General features: G+C 48.8%; 1 protein-coding gene across 3 annotated transcripts in view; it reads left to right on the top strand.

Annotated features, from left to right (window-relative positions):
* The window catches only part of TG (thyroglobulin), a 232,277-nt gene that overhangs the window by 187,386 nt on the left and 27,279 nt on the right, over nucleotides 1–17,612 (top strand). For all 3 annotated transcript variants that reach the window (XM_049854070.1, XM_049854071.1, XM_049854069.1), the window contains 2 exons: nucleotides 9,388–9,552; nucleotides 10,906–11,073. In XM_049854070.1, the coding sequence (XP_049710027.1) occupies nucleotides 9,388–9,552; nucleotides 10,906–11,073 (333 nt within the window). The remainder of the gene's footprint in view (nucleotides 1–9,387; nucleotides 9,553–10,905; nucleotides 11,074–17,612) is intronic.

The raw sequence follows: 17,612 nt of genomic DNA, 5'->3' as shown, positions 1-17,612 counted from the left end.
AAATATAGAGTTACCACATGACCAGCAATTTCACTCCTAGGTATAAACCCAAGAGAAATGAAATCATGTGCTCACACACAAAAACTTGTACGTGAATGTTCATTGGAGCCGTATTCATAACGGCCAAGATGTGGGAACAATTGGAACGGCCAGGGCCTTTGAGTGACAGTGCTCTCCATGGGGCACTCCTGCCAAGGGAGAAGCCAGACTCTCCCACCCCTTCCCCCACTGTCCTGGCCACCCTTGCAAAGGTCTTGCTTATGAGTCGCCACCCTGCAAGCACTGGAGTGGACTGGAGGATATGGATCTGTGATGGACTTTAGTTATTTTCATTTCCAGGGACAGAGAGTACAGTGTAGGACAGTGCACGTTTTACAGTCCTGGCTCTGCTACTTACCAGGCCTGAGACCTTGAACAAATTACCTATCCACTTGGGGCCTCAGACTGTCCATCTGCAAAATGGGGATAATAGTACTTACAGGGTTGCCATGATGTGAGAAGCACATGAGAAGATGCACATGACAACTAGATGGTACCCAGCTACGACCACCAACTGCTCTGACAGGGATCACAATACGAGGGTCCCAGACAGAGCTGGAGAAAAATGTAGAACAAAATTCTAACACACAAAAGAAGACCAGACTTACTGGTCTGACAGAGACTGGAGAAACCCCGAGAGCATGGCCCCCGGGCACCCTTTTAACTCTAAACTGAAGTTACTCCTGAGGTTCACCCTTCAGCCAAAGATTAAACAGGCCCATAAAACAAACAATAATACACATAGCTCAACCAAGTATACAAGACTAAATGGGGACACCAGCCCAGAGGCAAGGATGGGAAGGCAGGAGGGAACAGGAAAGCTGGACGAATGGAAATGGGGAGCCCAAGGTAGAGAAGCAGAGAGTGTTGACAGGTTGTGGGGTTGGCAACCAATGTCACAAAACAATACGTGTATTAATTGTTTGATGAGCAACTAATTTGCTCTGTAAACCTTCATCTAAAGCACAATTAAAAAAAAAAGATGAAAAAAAAAGATTTTACTAAGAGAGTAAAAAGACAAAAAAAAAAGAGAAAATGTTGAATGTGCTGGCTCTGAAAAAGTTACTTTATGAATGTTTAATTCTCTTCTGCCTCCCTTTTAGGAACCCCCTAACACACACCCGCACGCATGTGCGCACACGCGCGCACACACACACACACACACGAAGTAACCACCCCCTAGCCTCCTTCAAACTTTACACTTCACGTGCTGTTCTGCATCAGAACTTAGTACCAGGACCTTGTTTTAAAGCCCTTCAAGAAGGCAAGAGAAACACCTTGGCTGGATATCCTAAGGGAATGGAGCAAGGGTGAAGACACACCTTTAACTTCTAGAGCTCTCTGCCTGAGCTACCTTGGCTTTTTAGTAACTCAGTTACTCAGTAGTCTTCCCCAATTTGCCAGGTATACACTATTTTGGAGGCCCTGGTTTGGGCTCATTCTTAAAGGGGGATCTGGTGTAGGTATTTGAAATGGCACTGTGGTCCATGCCCTCATCTCTTTAACCCCAGACCATAATAAGTTTCTGCTGGGCCCCCTCCACTCTCCTGTGCAGGTCATCCCAGCCACTCAGCTGGTCAGCCTACCATTCAGCCATTCACTCTAGTTCAGTTCTACTCGAGAAGTATTTATTGAAAGCCTACTATGTGCCAAGCTTTGTGCTAGGATCTGAGGTATAAGAGTAAATATCTCACAATCCCTGCCATTAAGGAGTCATATCTAGGAGTCTTCCACGCTCAGTCATTGACAGAGGGCTGACTGAGCACTACCAACCATTTTCAGCACCAAAGATGCAAAGACAAATGACCCAGTGACCTCCCCAGAATGCTTTTTGTGATACCCTGTTCAGAAACCTTTAGCAACTTCCCACTGCAGAAGGATACCTGCCCTGCACCCCAGGGCTCAGCACCTTCTACACTGCGCCTTTAGCTTAGCCTGGGATTTGAAGTCCTTTAAATGTATCCTTCACTTGCTCTCCACGCAGATTCCTCTCTTCATTCATGAGAATTAAGTGGTCTGCTCATTCATGCATTCATTCACTCATTCAATGCTTAATTTTTTTGAGTTCCAGGCTTTGTTCTGGGGATATTGGGGTGAGTGAGACCCATCTCCTATTCTCTATAGCTCCATTGTGTAATCAGGCCTCTGTGCCCACCTTCCATCCCCACCCATTCCCCCAGGAGTAGCCACCGCCCTCCCTCCTTTCCTCCAATCACTCCCTCCCATGAGAGGCCACTCAAGTCCTGCCTCCTCTGTGCAGCTTCCTCTGGACCCCATGTTGTCATTGTTGTTGTTAGGTGCCATCAAGTCAGTTCCGACTCATAGCAACCCTATGTACTACCGAATGAAGCACTGCCTGGTCCTGCGCCATGCTCATGATCGTCGTTATGTTTGAACCCATTGGTGCAGCCACGGTGTCAATTCATCTTGTTGAGGGTTTTCATCATTTTTGCTCCCTACTTTACCAAGTGTGATGTCCTACTCCAGGAACTGATGCCTCCTGATAATATGCCCAAAGTATGTAAGATGCAGTCTCACCATCCTTGCTTCTAAGGAACATTCTGGTTGTACTTCTTCCAAGACATAGTGCTCAGGAATCACTCCCGTCTCTGAATTCTCAAAGCATGAGAACTCTTGGCCCTTCCTTGACATTAATCATACAGAGCCTGTTTTGAGGTCACTAGCATGTGTGTCCTGCTGGATACAGTTCATATTTTGACACAACATCTGCCTAACCTAGGCTTGGGACTTACGCTTCTTTGTTCCTCACTTTGCCTGGAATAAAATAGACTTGAAATAAGTATTGGGCTGATAACTCTGAGTGATACATGGTCATTGATATCAGTCCAGCCAGTAAGTCAGCTAAAGGTGATTAAGTTTCTAAAGTCCCAGTGGCCTGGTCAGGACTTGAGGGTCACACGCCTGATTTCTGACACTGAGAAGCCATGAAGAGAAGCCCAGCTTTGCAGCTGGAGCACTTGGGTTCAGGTTAGGTGTGGCAGAGCACAAATTACCCCTACCGAGAGACAGTGCTCCCTACCTAATCCCAACCTCAAGTGTCATAGTAAGAACCAAATCATGATGTTATTGTTAGTTGCCATCAAATTGGTGCCAACTCATGGTGCCCCCAAGTACAACAGAATAAGATATTGCCAAGTCCTGCACCATCGTCACGATCGCTGGCATGCTCAAAGCCACCATTGCAGCCACTGTATATTTGGAGTGCCTTCCAGCCTAGGGGGCTGGTCTTCCAGCATTGTATTGGGCAATATTCTGTTGTGAGCGGTAGGATTTTGATTGACTAATTTTCAGCAGGAAACCCTGGTGGCGTAGTGTTTAAGAGCTATGGCTGCTAACCAAAAGGTCAGCAGTTTGAATCCACCAGGCGCTCCTTGGAAACCATATGAGGCAGTTCTACTCTGTCCCGTAGGGGCGCTATGAGCTGGAATTGACTCCACGGCAGAAGGTACTTTTCAGTAAATCGCCAGACCTTTCTTGCTAGCCTGTCCAGCCTGGAAGCTCCACTGAAACCTGTCCACCATGGGTAACCCTACTGGTATTTGAAATACTGGAGGCATAGCTTCCAGCATCATAGCAACATGCAAGACACCACAGTACAAACCAATAGACAGGTGGTGGAAATTATGATAGTAGCAGAGGGAGCTTCGGACGGTGTGTGGTCTCATAGTGACATAGATGTGCCGCCTCTGTATCAGCTTTGCAAGCTGAGGCCCACGGTGGTGAGCTTGAAGAGGCTCCAAGACAGAAATCACAATGGTTTTGCCGTCAGCCTGATTGGTAATGATGGGTTAATGGAGCAATTTTTTTTTTTAGTTATGATAGTAAATTAAACTGTAGGAATTAAATATATGGATAAATAATATGAGTAAATAATAATTAAAATTAACTTTTATTGAGTGCTAACTGCATGTTAGGCATTTTACATCCATTATCTCATTTAATAAGGAGCACTGGTGGCACAGCAGTTAAAGAGCTTGGCTCCTAACTGCAAACTCGGTAGTTCAAACCCACCAACAGCACTTTGGGAGTAAGATGTAGCAGTCTGCTCATGTAAAGATTTGCAGCCTTGGAAACCCTGTGGAGAAGCTCTGCTCTGTCCTCTAGGGTGGCTATGAGTTGGAATTGACTTGATGGCTGTGGGTTTGGTTTTGGTTTTTTATCTCACCTACTGAGCACATCCACTCTTTCAGTGTTGTCCATAATATCCCCATTAGGAGCCGGAAGCTCAAAGGATTAAGGTAATTGGCAAAGTGGTGATGGGAAGAGCTGGAATTGAAAGTCTGATCTGCGTGGACCAGATCCATGGCCTTTTCACTTTGCTGTCGCCTCACATTCACATGGGGACAGGAAGGTGACCCATGACCCCAGGCATGAGACAAGGCAGTATCACACAGTGGTTACAACACGGAGCTGTGGAGCCCGCTGCCTGGGCTCAAATCTGAGTTCCATCACTCCCTGGGTGTGAGATTTGGGGCAAGTGGCTTCATCCCTTCATCATAAGTGGCGTTTCTTCCCCTATAGTGTTGAGATATGGCTCACACCTACCTCAGAGGGTTGTTATAAGGCATAAATGAGCCTATGTATGTTGGGCCTTCATACAGTTTGTGGCACATGCTATTAGTAGTAATATTATGTCTCTGTGCCGAGTGCCATTGCAGGGGCTCTGCGTGGGTTAACTCCTTGCTTCCACACACTGCGCTACTTCAGGGCAGGCACTGAGCCCCCCTCCCTTCTCCTCCTTCCCTATGAGGCATACATCACTGTCTTGTCCTCATACATAAGGAGGCTATGTGTGAGAGGGCTCAGGAGTGTGAGGGACACAAGGAAGTGGATGGAGCAGGTCCCTCCTGGAAGCTTGCTTTTCAGCCACCATCACCTTCTCCGGCTTGCTGGTCCTCCCTAAACCAGGGCCAGCAGGAGGTCCTGGGATGGTCAAGTTTCTCACAGAAGTTTGTCTTCTTGTCGCTTTTCTCCTTGCTGACTTCTTCATGGAAGGCCTGTGAGTGGTTTCTCCTGGGAAATGCTGAAGCATCCATTTCAAGAAGGGCTGTGTGGGTGTGTCTGTGAGTGTGTCTCTGTGTGTCTGCATATGTATCAGAGAATGTCTGTGTGTGAGTGTGTGTTTCTCTGTGTCTGGGTCTGTGTGTGTGAGTGTATGTCTTTGTGTATCTGTGTGTTTCTCTGTGACTGTGTGTGTATCTGAGAGTGTCCATGTGTATATCTGTGTGTGTCTGTGTGTATTTGCATGTGTCTGTGTATGTATCTGAGTGTAGCCTGTATGTCTGGGTATGTCTGTGTGTGTTTCTGAGTGTGTCTGAGTGTGTGTTTGTCTATGACTGTGTGTCTCTAAGGGTGTCTGTGTGTGTTTGAGTGTGCCTGTGTGTGTATCTGGGTGTAGTCTGCATATCTGTGTCTGTGTGTGTCTGAGTGTGTCTGTGTCTGAGCGTGTGTCTCTCTGTGACTGTCCATTTGTATGTGTGTGTGTATCTGAGTGTGTCTGTGCCTAAGTGTGACTCTCTGCCTGTGACTGTGTGTGTCTGAGTGTGTGCTTAGACAGGGAAGGCCTTGCCTCCGAGGTGGGCTGACTGCTGTGGTTAACTGAGGTCAAGGCACTTTTAATGTACACAGGCTCCAGGGGGAAAAAACAGTGGTCAGCGTTTGCGGTTTTGGACTGTGCTATTTTTATTCTAAAGTTAAAAAAAGAAAGAAAGAAAAAAGAAGCTGAAACTCACTGCCGTTTTAAAGACAAGGTCAAAGTTAGATAAAGCCGGGGCCCAGGGCGAGGCTCAGAAAGGCTGGCGTTACCTGTGTCTAGCAGGCTCTGCTGTCTGTGAGTGAACGCTCACACCCTGTGGAGGTCCCGTGAGACCCCACTGTCCTGGCCACAGTCCTAGCTCCACCACCTACCAAGTGCAGGACGCCCACTGGCCTCACCTCGGCCAGCCTCGTGCCATCCTGACCACCACCCCACGGCATATGTTGTATTGTTCTCAGTGACAGAATAGGGGGATTGAGGCTCCCTGGTGTCAGGTCACACTGGCTGTGAGCAACAAAGCTGGGGACGAGCCTGGTGCTCCTGCCTGGAAGCCCGTGAGGCCTTGCCCTGCGTCCCCTCCCCCGCTGCTCTGTCAAACGTCTTAAAGAGAGGGTTGAACTGGCCGTTGAGTTGCTTAACTACTGATTTTCCACAAAGAAATAGGTTTTCGTCAGAAAATTGATTAAAACCAAGTGTTTTAAGAGAGGGGAAAGTTCTCTAAGACATCTTGTAATATCAGTGTCACCCACGCCTTTAACCACTTCCTCGCCGTACCCTGGCTTTTTATAGCTGAGGAGACCGTTGGAAACGTCAGAGGGCCTCATCCCAAAACGCATCTCCTTACAGCCTACCTGTGGGGAAGCCGGGCTGAGCGGCCGCAGTCTGCACCGCACTCAGTTTGCTCAGTTTGCTCTTTAGAACAAGGGGCTTTGACCTTGAATGTCTTGAGTGTGTATGTGTGTGCACATGTGTGTGTATTTTTCTGCTAAGAAAAACCTAGCCAGTGGTTGTCAGAAAAGCTGACTCCTTCATCATTGGAAAAATGACCCCAAGGGCACAGGAACCCTGCAACAGCCCACCTAAATCACCTTGACCCTTGTTCATTGCAACATTTCAGGATTCCGTGCCCTGAGCTGGGTGGTTTCACTTTTATCATTGCTTAACCAACCTGTTGCCGTAGAGTCGATTCTAACTCATGGCGACCCCGTGTGTGTCAGAGCAGAACTGTGCTCCACAGGGTTTTCAATGGCTGATTTTTCAGAAGTAGATCGCCAGGCCTTTCTTCGAGGCAACTCTGGGCAGACTCAAACCTCTAACCTTTCAGTTAGCAGCCAAGTGTGTTAACTGTTTGTACTACCCAGAGACTCCACGGGGAGGAGAAGGTGTTAGGTCATTTGTCTGGAGTCATCCACCTGGAGTGTGTAGTCAGGTCTGGGGACACAAAGCTTCTACCCTGTGCTGCCCCTGGCTGCATTTAGCTTCTGGAATTTGAGCCTCGACTCACGTGTGGACAGGACCTATATTCGGCCCTGGGCCCTCCCTTCTGGCCCTTTAGGTATCGGCCCCGCCCAGTCCTTGCCAGGTCTCAGCCCCCTTTACAGTATGGCCCCTTCTCTCTGCAATGCCCATGCTTTCTCCATGACCCCTTCAGCCCTGATGCTGAAGCAGAGACCAGGCGAATCTTCCACGGGCAGTGCTAGAACGTGCTCCCAAATTCCGGGATATCCTTGTAACGCCCCTCAGGCTTCCTGCCAAGCCCTTGGTGAAGGGGCCTGCCCCACTGTGGGCCTCCATCTGATGTCTCTTTTCCACAGTGGGTCACAGCATGGGCTCCTCACTTCACAGCTTACAGAATGCTTTCCTCTGCATTACTTCAACGATCCTCGCAAAGACCCAGTGAGGGTGGCACAGCCCTGGTATGCCCATTTTCTGTATGAGGAAACTAAGCTCTGAGTTTCTGGTAGTTTGAGTTTCTGATAATTTTAGCTCAGGATAAAAAATCTGTTGCCATTGAATCGATTCTGACTCATAGCGACCCTACAGGACAGCGTAGAACTGCCCCATAGGGTTTCCAAGGTGTGGCTGGTGAATGTGAACTGCAGACCTTTTGGTTAGCAGCCTGAGCTGTTAACCACTGCGTCAACTGAATATATACCATGGAGTGAGCCAGATCAATACTCTAGTTACATTAGAGTAAGAGGATATACTTCAGCTCAAGGACATACCATCTTGTTCTTGAAAACATACACATACACACACGCACACACATGCACGCACACACAGCATAATGTGGTGGTTGACAGCACAGCCCCAGAGGCAGGGTGCATGGACTTAAGTCCTGGCCTTGCCACTCACCAGCTGTGTGACCTTGGGTAGGATACTGACCCTCTCTGTGCCTCAGCTTCTTCCTCCTAAGAATAAGGGGGTAAATGACACCTACCTCCTCAGGTTATGAAGAGGATTTAATGAGTTAATATATGCAAAGTACTTAAGACTATGCCTGCAACTTAGTAAATAATAAATGTTAGCTACTATTTTTTTTATTATTATTTGTAGTTGTTAAGCTCCTAGTTCCTGGTACATATTAGATACTTGATAAATGAGAATTCTCCCTTTGCACTTGAGCCTTAGTTTGCTTGTCTGCCAAATGGGGATGATAACCTTACCCAGATCATGTCATTGCTGTGACGATTACATGAAATAAAGCAGACAAAGTTCCTGGGACAGTGGGTGCCGGGGAGGTAGAAGCTAGTCTGTGAACATTGCTCTCCAGCCCAACCGCCATGTTACAAGTGAGGAGTCAGAGGCCCAGAGAAGTGATTCATTCAAGATCACACAGCTTACATGTCACAGGATAGACCCTTCCACTCTCCGCCCAGGGTCCTGTAGCTGAACAGACTCTGAGCCCGGCTGTCCGACTCCACAGTCTGACTCCAGCTCTTACAAGATTTTTGACCTCGGCCAAGTTACTTCATTTCCATATCTCTTTATTTCCACATCTGCAAAATGGGAAGAATAACAGCAACTAACTTACAAGACTGTTGTGAGGATAAAATGAGTTAAAACGGGGGACACTCTGGGTTATGTCCTGCAAGCCCTCAATCCATGGTAGTTGCTGGTATTACTCTTAGTGGTGGGAAGACTAACAGTGGAAGTGGAGGTAGTACGGCCACCTCCACCCTGTGTTGTCCCTGATTCCAGCTTCCACCACGTACACTCTTAGGAAGGAAGTGCTCCCAGCAACCCACCATTTTAACAGAGACTTAACTTTTACTTCACTGGAACAGTTTACTTTTACACTAACTGTGTTTCTGTCATCTTCTAGGGGGCATCTATTTTAAAGTCCAACACTGTCTTAATTGAACTCGTTATTTAAAGTTGCTCCAGGAGGTAGTGGGGGATACAGTCTCCCCTTTGCCAGAGTTATCATCCCAGAGGACAGTTCTGATCTTTATCCCCTGTTCACAATCTATCAGCAGCTCCGCTTTGCCTCAGTGTACAACTTCAGCTTCAAACCAAGACTTGGAAGATCTTCAGACCAGAGCCCTCATTTACAGATGAGGAAACTGAGTCCTAGGGAGACACCCACTCAAGATTGTACAACATGGTGATGTGATATTGGTCAGCTCTGACTTCCCAAATGCTTGTGGGTGTCCCAAGAAAGGGACCATGGGGCCGCCAAGTTCCAGTGAAGGATGCATTGCTCTGATGTGGCCCCTGAGGTTCCCTGGGTGGAAGAGGAGGAAATAGATGCTCTAGACCATGGTGGCTGAGTCTACTTTCTCTTTCAGGGAGGCTCTGCACTCTCACCGGCCACCATCATCAGCCAGGAGAGGGCTCAGCAGCAGGCAGCTGCTTTGGCAAAGGAGGTCGGCTGCCCCACCTCACCCAGCCAAGACCTGGTGTCCTGTCTCCGCCTGAAGCCTGCCAACATCCTCAATGATGCCCAGACCAAGGTGGGCACTAGTGTGCAAGTAGGGCAGGGACCTTCTCTGGGCTTCTACCTAGGAAAGGGGACATGGCACAGTCAAGGCTACACAGCAGGTTGATGACCAGCTGGAACCAGAATGCAGATTCCCTGGCCCTCAATGCTGTGCATGGACCACAGTATGTAATGGAGCAGCATGAGGACTGAAGGTAGATCTCGCTGAGCCTCGATTTCTCATCTGTAAAATGGGGTCATGATGCCAACCTTACAGAGCTGGAGGAGAAACTGAGATAGCAAATGTAAAGAGTCATCCCTGTGCCGGAACCGTGCTAGGCACCGGTCATGTAATATCTATAATGGACTGAGTGTCAGAGATGTGGCTGCACAGACGGGTCCTGGACTTCAGCTGCCCCACCCTTTGTGTGGAAACCCTGGCGGCCTTGCGGTTAAAAGCTACAGCTGCTAACCAAAAGGTCAGCAGTTCAAATCCACCAGTTGCTCCTTGGAAACTCTACAGGGCAGTTCTACTCTGTCCTATAGGGTTGCTATGAGTTGGAATCGACTCCACGGCAACGGGTTTTTTGGCCCTCTGTGTGCTTCCTTCCCCAGCCTGCAGAGAGCTTGCTCACAGCCCACACTGTCTGGCTGGTCCTCAACAATAGCAAAGGGGACACCAGCAGAAACACCATTTTCACCTCGGCTGATGTCTGGCACAGCCCTGGTATGCCCAATTTAGTGATGAGTCTAGACTCACAGACTGGGAGGATCTTATCCTCAGACCCCTAAATAAGGGCTAAAAAGTTTTTGGAAACTGTGGTGGTGTAGTGGTTAAGAACTATGGCTGCTAACCAAAAGGTTGGCAGTTCAAATCCACCAGGCACTCCCTGGAAACCCTATAAGGCAGTTGTACTCTGTCCTATAGGGCCGCTATGAGTTGGAATAGACTTGAAGGCAGTGGTTTTCAGTGGGTTAGATAGTGGTTAAGCAGATGATGTTCACCTGTTGGGCCCTGGCTTTGGCCACCATGTCCTTGTGCGTCAGAGCCCCCTCCTACTTTGCTCACACACCTGCAGGCCCAGGGACACCCAGTCCTTGCTGTGATCTGTTGTTGCCTTGGCAGAGAGGCTCTGGGAAGGTTCTTGGGGACCAGCCATTGCTCAGAGTGAGACTCACCTTCCAGCCCTGGCCCTGTCTCCTGGTTGCCTGGCGGCCTGGTGTTCCAGGCATTTTGCCCCTATTTCCCAATACAGATCCAGATGGGTAACCAATATTGGTGCTCATATTAAGACCTGATTAAGCTAAGCAATATGACCGATTATTCCAGTGTCACAAAAAGGACAAAATCCATACAAATCATGCCATCCCTTTGTACCCTCTACAGCTCCTGGCTGTGAGTGGCCCTTTCCACTACTGGGGTCCTGTGATCGATGGCCAGTACCTCCGTGAGACGCCAGCCAGGGCACTGCAGAGAGCCCCTCGAGCGAAGGTGGATCTGTTCATCGGGAGCTCTCAGGATGATGGGCTTATCGACAGAGCCAAGGCCGTCAAGGTGGGCAGCGGGGAGGCTTGGAGGTGTCTAGCTGGGCCAGCCCCAGGGGCCACTGGACCTCAAAGTCTCATCTGGGTCAAGTCATTCACTTACTTGCTTGTTTACGAAACAATCACTGAAAACTACTGTTTGCAGCAGCTAGTTAGGGAGATGCGGAGATGGTGATAGAGGGCATTCCAGGAATTGGAGAATCACAAAGAGGGGAGGGTCACACCACCCTTTGGGTCTGTGACTGAATCGTGGTGGAAAGAGTGAGCAGAGCAGGTGCTGCCCAAGGGGCATGTGGGGTCCTGGGCCCATGACACCCCTGCTCCATGAAGGATCCTTGTCCCACTGAGAACTGGGAGAGATGGCAGATGAAGAACTCTGTGAAAAACAGCATCATTTCCCAATCCTGTGAGGGGTACCCCAACACCAACTTCCCATGTCGGTTTTCTTACGCGGGATATGTGTATGACAGGCCTGGAAAACATAGCTTTGTATGGCTTGTCAGGGGTACAAAGAAGTGGGGGAGCGGCTGTGAGGTTGTTTATCTGCCTGAGCACACACTTCCTGCTCGGACCGGAAGTCATAGCCATAGCCATTAGCTGGGATGTGGCTAACCCTAGAATAGGCCCATGCTCTCTGCCCTCTGCCCCACCCCCCCGGACAAGCTGCTCTTTGTGAAAGTCCTTTCCATAGTGAAACCCAGGGTGGTGGTCATAAAACACAGTGAGAAGACCACTCCAAGGATGGGACAGAGGGCACCCTCCCCAACATACACACCCCTTGGTTCTCTGCCTGGCACTATTGAATTACAGGGCAGTAAAACTTGAATTAAAGAAAAAAAAAAAGTCATTAATTTATCCACACAGGATCTGCATTCTCTTGGGTTATGCTATTTCCTCTAGGTAATATATCTTACTTTGGGGAATCCATCCTACAGCAATAAAACACCAGTTTTACATGATATCTGCACAAGGATATTTATCACAGCATAAATTATTGTGACAAAAATTGGAAGCAACTCAAATGTCCATTAACAATAGTTGACTAAATTAAGATACACACAAGCTATTAAATATTATGTTCTGGTTTACCCAGGAGCAGCAAAACTAGAATATTCTCCCCTGTGTAACTCACTTCCTTGCGTCCCACAGGCTCTGCTTAGCAGAGGGATCCGGCCTGACCACCTTGACTGGAAAGGCAGCACCATTCCCAGCATGCTCTAGTTCCTTAGCCTGCTCCCCACCCAGCACCTATACCCCAAAACCAAACCAAATCCACTACTAGAGTCGATTCCAACTCATAGCAACCCTATAGGACAGAGTAGAACTGCCCTGTAGGGTTTTCAAGGAGCAGCTGGTGGATTTGAACTGCCAACCTTTTGGCACCAGGGCTCTGCCACCAGGGCTCCCCAACAACTATATCCCCTGACATGTTATGTGTCGACTGTCTTTTTCCCTGAGTAGAGTGCAAGGCCTGTGAGCCCTGAGACTTTATTTTGCTTTCTGCTGTATCTCTGGTGCCTAGAGAAGTATCTAGTACATAGTAGGTGCCCAATAAATATGTATTGGCTTGAATGAATGAAATCCTAGAGAACCTACTATGTGCCAGACCCTAACCTAGGTGTCTTCAAAGACATAGCTTCATCCTCACCACAGCCCTAGGTGGCAGGGATTATTATTGTTATTTTTCAGATGGTAAGCAAATTCAGTCCCAGCAACTCCTTGTTCTCCTGGACCCTATGGCCCCAATATCAGCCCAGACCCCCTGCCTGTCTGTTTCTAAGAAGCAGGTCATATCAATTGTAGCCACTCACACAGCTGCCTAGAACCTGGTCTCAGGCATGCATTTCTAATACCGAGAGCTGCGTATTTCCTCACCTGCGTTCACGAGGCCACTTGGGGCCACCGTGCTGGGTGTTTTGGGGGCATACATGCAGATTAAATTCCTGCCCTCACCATCAGGTAAGGAGACAGAGAATAAACAGAGTGGATAACTAAAAACGCAGTGCGATATGTGCTATATGGAAAGGTGGACGTCCAGCTCTAGACCCTCAGAAGGCTGTGAGGGGGACCCTGGCCCACACAGTGGCCAGCAGTGGTATCAGAATGATGAAGGAACTGTCCAGGACTCCGTTCCCTCTGCTGTCTGTTAACAGAGTGGGTCGAGGTGCCCTGGGTGCCCTTGGATAATAACCAGAACCATCCGGGTCACCAGAGCCTGAGCCTCAGTTTCCCTGTCTGTAAAATTGGGAGGTTGTTAGTAAATATCCTCATAAAGATGTCATGAGGATTCAAATATACACCAGTGTCTGGCAAATAGTGTGTGCTTAATAAGTGTTTGTTTGTTTTCATTAATTCTTTCATTTTAATATTACTGTAACATCCAAAGCTGTCGTCCCTGGTCCACAGCACTATCCAGAGAAATCCGGAATACAAAGGAAGTGCAATCACGGCGTCACCTCGCCTGACAAAGACTAGACCCGGATCGTAGCAGACCCCCCACACACGTGCTTTACCCCTCACCCAGCCTTGCTTAGACACCACCCAGAGCCCAGCCCAAAACTCACGTGACCCAGCCTCCCGGCAGAAGTCACAGGATGGGTAGGAGGGCCTCACCCCTTCCAGTTCAGCCCCGTGGAGCCATCGCCCCAGCAGAGACCCAAAAGAATCTCTCAGACCAAGGAGGATGGGTGGGAAGATGTTCCAAGTCTGTGCGAGGACCCCCACCTACCACCCCAGGCCACCCATGGCCCACCCAAACAATCCTCATGACCCCAGCAAAGTTCAGGACATACCCTCGGAGCATCAGGGCAGCCCCAACGCTGCTCGCGGAGAACGATCTTCTTTCCTGAAGCAGTGGCTTTCTATTGAAATTCTTCATCAGCCGCTGCGGTGGGGATCTTGTCCCCCTATGCCTTCTCTCTCTTCCTTACTGGGGAGATCGGCAGTCTGCCTGCATTAACAGGGCGCTAATTTACATGATCGAAAGCAGGTTTGCTCCGACATGGAATGTTCCGCCTTCCCTCCCAAGCACGAGCATCTCCAAGGAAAGTGAGAAAAATCAGAACCAGGGCGCCCGCAGTGCCCCTGAGCTCAGCTAGGAGTTGGCCTCATCCAGGAGCAGGTGGAGTGGGGCCCTGCGGGGAGCAGGGAGGGGAGGGTTGCCCGCTGGAGACTTGGAAGCAGCACCTGGCAGCGCGAGACACTGGCATGAGCTCCAGCGCGGAAAAGCAATACGCTGGTGACAGATTATGGCAAGAGGAGTGTGCAGGAGTCCCCAGCGAGTTCATGAATTTCCTGAAAAGAGACACTGTGCTCAGTGCCCAGCACTGGGGCCGGGAGTGTGAGGGTCTGTACCCAGGACCTGGAGCCAACAAAATGGGTCTCCATTCCTCGTCTCCATTCCTGCCTTCGGGCTCGTGACTTAGGCTAGTTGCTTAACCAGTCTGAGCTGCAGTTTTTTGATCCTTCGGATGGGCACAGCGAGGCCTGCCCTGCCTGCCTCCCGCATTGTCATAAGAGGATTGCTAAGCAAAGGAGATAGGAGGCAGCGTGTGGCTCAGTGCTCCGATTCTCACCTTCTGTAAGAGAGACCTTGGTCAGTGTCTCTCAAGCACAGCCACCGCCCATCTGTCAGTGGAGACTTGCATGGTGCTGTGGTGCTGAACGTGTTTCACTGCAGCGTCCAGACTAGGGAGAAAGGTCTGGAGATGTAGTTCTGAAAAGCAGCCAGTGAAAGCCCTACGAGTCACAACAGCCTGATCTGTAACTGGTCATGGGGCTGGCACAGGGCCAGGCAGCACTTTGTCCCACTGTGCGTGGGGTCGCCATGAGCTGGGGGCTGACTTGACAGTAGCTAACAGCAACAGCAAGCAAAGGAGACAGCTTCCAATGCCTGGGGAACCCCGTCAAGTAGCTAGTCTTGGGCTGTGGTTGTTGTTAGGTGCTGTTGAGTTGATTTTTGACTCATAGGGACCCCATGTGACAGAGTAGAACTTCCCCACAGGGTTTTCTAGGCTGTAATTTTTATGGGAGATTGCCAGGTCTTTCTTCCGTGGAGCCGCTGGGTGCATTCAAACCACTAACCTTTCAGCTAGCAACCAAATGCTTAACTGTTGCACCTAACACACTGTAAACTCTCCAAGCTCTGGGCCCTCAGTGCCAGGCGCTTACACACATCACTCCTCTAATGGTCTGCGAAGCAGGAATTGTCAGCCACACCTCAGAGAAAACTCAGGGTCCAAGGGCTTGATAAACTTGTGATCTCCAAAATATTGAAGGATTATATTTACAAACGTGTTAGCATAAAGATGAATGTAATTTAAGCTGGGTTCATTATTATATATTCATTCTTAGTATATTTAATTTTTCTTAGGGTTTTAAAAGAAACTAAAATGGAAATCTTTTCACGGGCCCCTACAAGTATGGCAGGCCTCGGGCACTGTGTCTGCTGCGTCTGATGGAGCAGTTGGCTCTGGTGGCCTGGGACACCCAGGTCGTAGGTGGTGGAGTCAGGACTTAGCCCTGCATGGATTCGTGCATGCAACCAGCATGTATTTCCTGAGAGGCTCCTGTGTGCTGGGCTCTCTCCTAGGCTCAGGGACAGTGGTGACCAAAACGCTTGTGGCGTTTACATTCTAGTGAGGCAACAGTGCAGAAACAAGTAAGAGTTTCAGACCATGGAAAGTGCTCTGAAGACAATTGAAACAGAGTAGTGGGAGAAGACATGTTGAAGTGAGGTGGGGGAGGGAAGTGCTTTGGCAGGGCAATCAGGGAAGGCTTTCCAGAGGAGGTGACTTTTGAACATAGACCTGAATGATAAGAAGGAAGCAGCTGTGGGGAGATCTAGGTGAAGGGCTAGTGCAATGGGGGGCACGGTTGACCTCGGCTTTTTTGGGGACATAATCAGAGTGTGTGGGAAATCCTGTGGCAGATGAAAGGAGTGCAGGAGTTGAAGTCAAAGGGGCTGGAGGAGACGTGATATTTAAGATTGCAGCCATTTATACAGAAAGGTGATTTTATTCTCCTGGCAATGGGTAGTTACTGGATTGTTTTAAGCTAGGGAGTGATTATATTGATTTACCTTTTTTTTTTTAAAAAAGAGCATTGTGGTGGCTATATAGAAAATCAACTACGGAGAGGTAAGAGAGGAAGTAGAGAGAATAGACTGTACTCTGCTGCAAGGTCCAAGGATGAAGCTAGTAACTTAAACTGGTGTGTCGGCATGGTAACAGTGAGAGATGACTATGTTTGGGATACGGTGGGTTAGGCAGTTGGATTTATGGGTTGGGAGTTCAGGGGTAAGATCAGTGCTAAAGATTTGGATGCCAGATTTAGAAGAGGACAGGAAAATTTGATGTCACAAAGGTCAAGTGTCAATGTCACTGAAAATTGGGTGAGATGAAGGCAGGGATCTGGCCATTGGATCTGACAGGAAGTAGGTCATGGGGACGTTGATAAGGGCCACTTCTGTGGAATGAGGGGAGGGAACCCTATCAGAGTTGGCTGAGGGGAGACGTGAGAAGGGGTCAGTCTGCTTCCCAAACCCACCCTCTTTCCACTGTACCATGATGTACACTGAAGCCCAATAAAACAAACAAACAAACAACAACAACAACAACAAAAAAACCAAACCCACTGCCATCAAGTCGATTCCGACTCATAGCGACCCTATAGGACAGAGTAGAACTGGCCCATAGAGTTTCCAAGGAGTACCTGGCAGATTTGAACTGCTGACCTCTTTGTTAGCAGCCGTAGCACTTAACCACTATGCCACCAGGGTTTCCTGAAGGCCAGTAGTCAACCAGAATTCATGGAGCACTTTGTTCATTAACAAGATGGCCTCTCTGACTTTACCAGGCTCTGAGGCAAAAACTGTCTTGTTCATTTTGAATCCTCCATTCCTGGCCATAGTAGGTCTTCAGTTCATGTCCATTAAATGACAAGTGAGTGTTTGTGTCTCCATCTACCTCAGAGCTCTAGAGAATTCTGGGCGTATTAGCTTGTTCATTCACTCACACATACAGAATCTCAAGAAGTAGGTGAACTCTGATAAACTGAGTTTTTCCTAGGGGATTCTGCTCTGGGTCCCCTTCTTCTCAAACCTGTGATGACATAACCCATTTTGTATAACTTGAGAGTAACCAATCTACAAAAATTGGTTAAGCACCTTCTGTGTACAAGGTGGAGCCCTGGTGGCACAGCGGCTAACAGCTACAGCTACTAACCAAAAGGTTGGCAATTGAAATCCACCAGCCGCTCCTTGGAAACTCTATGGGGCAGTTCTAGTCTGACTTATAGGGTTGCTGTGAGTCGGAATCGACTCAATGGCTTTGGTTTTTGGGCTTGGCGTTTGAGGTGCTCCTCCCTCATCCCACAAGAAGATGGAGCAGAGGATGATGAGGGCAGGAATAGGACTGGGCAATAGGAAAAGAATGAACGATGGCTAAACCTGAGGAGAAGAATCAGCAGGATTGAGGGATAATTGAACGTTGGGGAAGATGGGTAGGAGGAGTCAGGAAACAGCTCTTTCTAACAGGTGACTGGGTGCTG

The sequence above is a fragment of the Elephas maximus genome, chromosome 15, assembly GCF_024166365.1.
Source record: "Elephas maximus indicus isolate mEleMax1 chromosome 15, mEleMax1 primary haplotype, whole genome shotgun sequence".
Lineage (NCBI taxonomy): Eukaryota > Metazoa > Chordata > Mammalia > Proboscidea > Elephantidae > Elephas > Elephas maximus.
The sequence above is the reverse complement of the archived record's forward strand: the minus strand, read 5'-3'. Positions and strand labels throughout refer to the sequence as shown.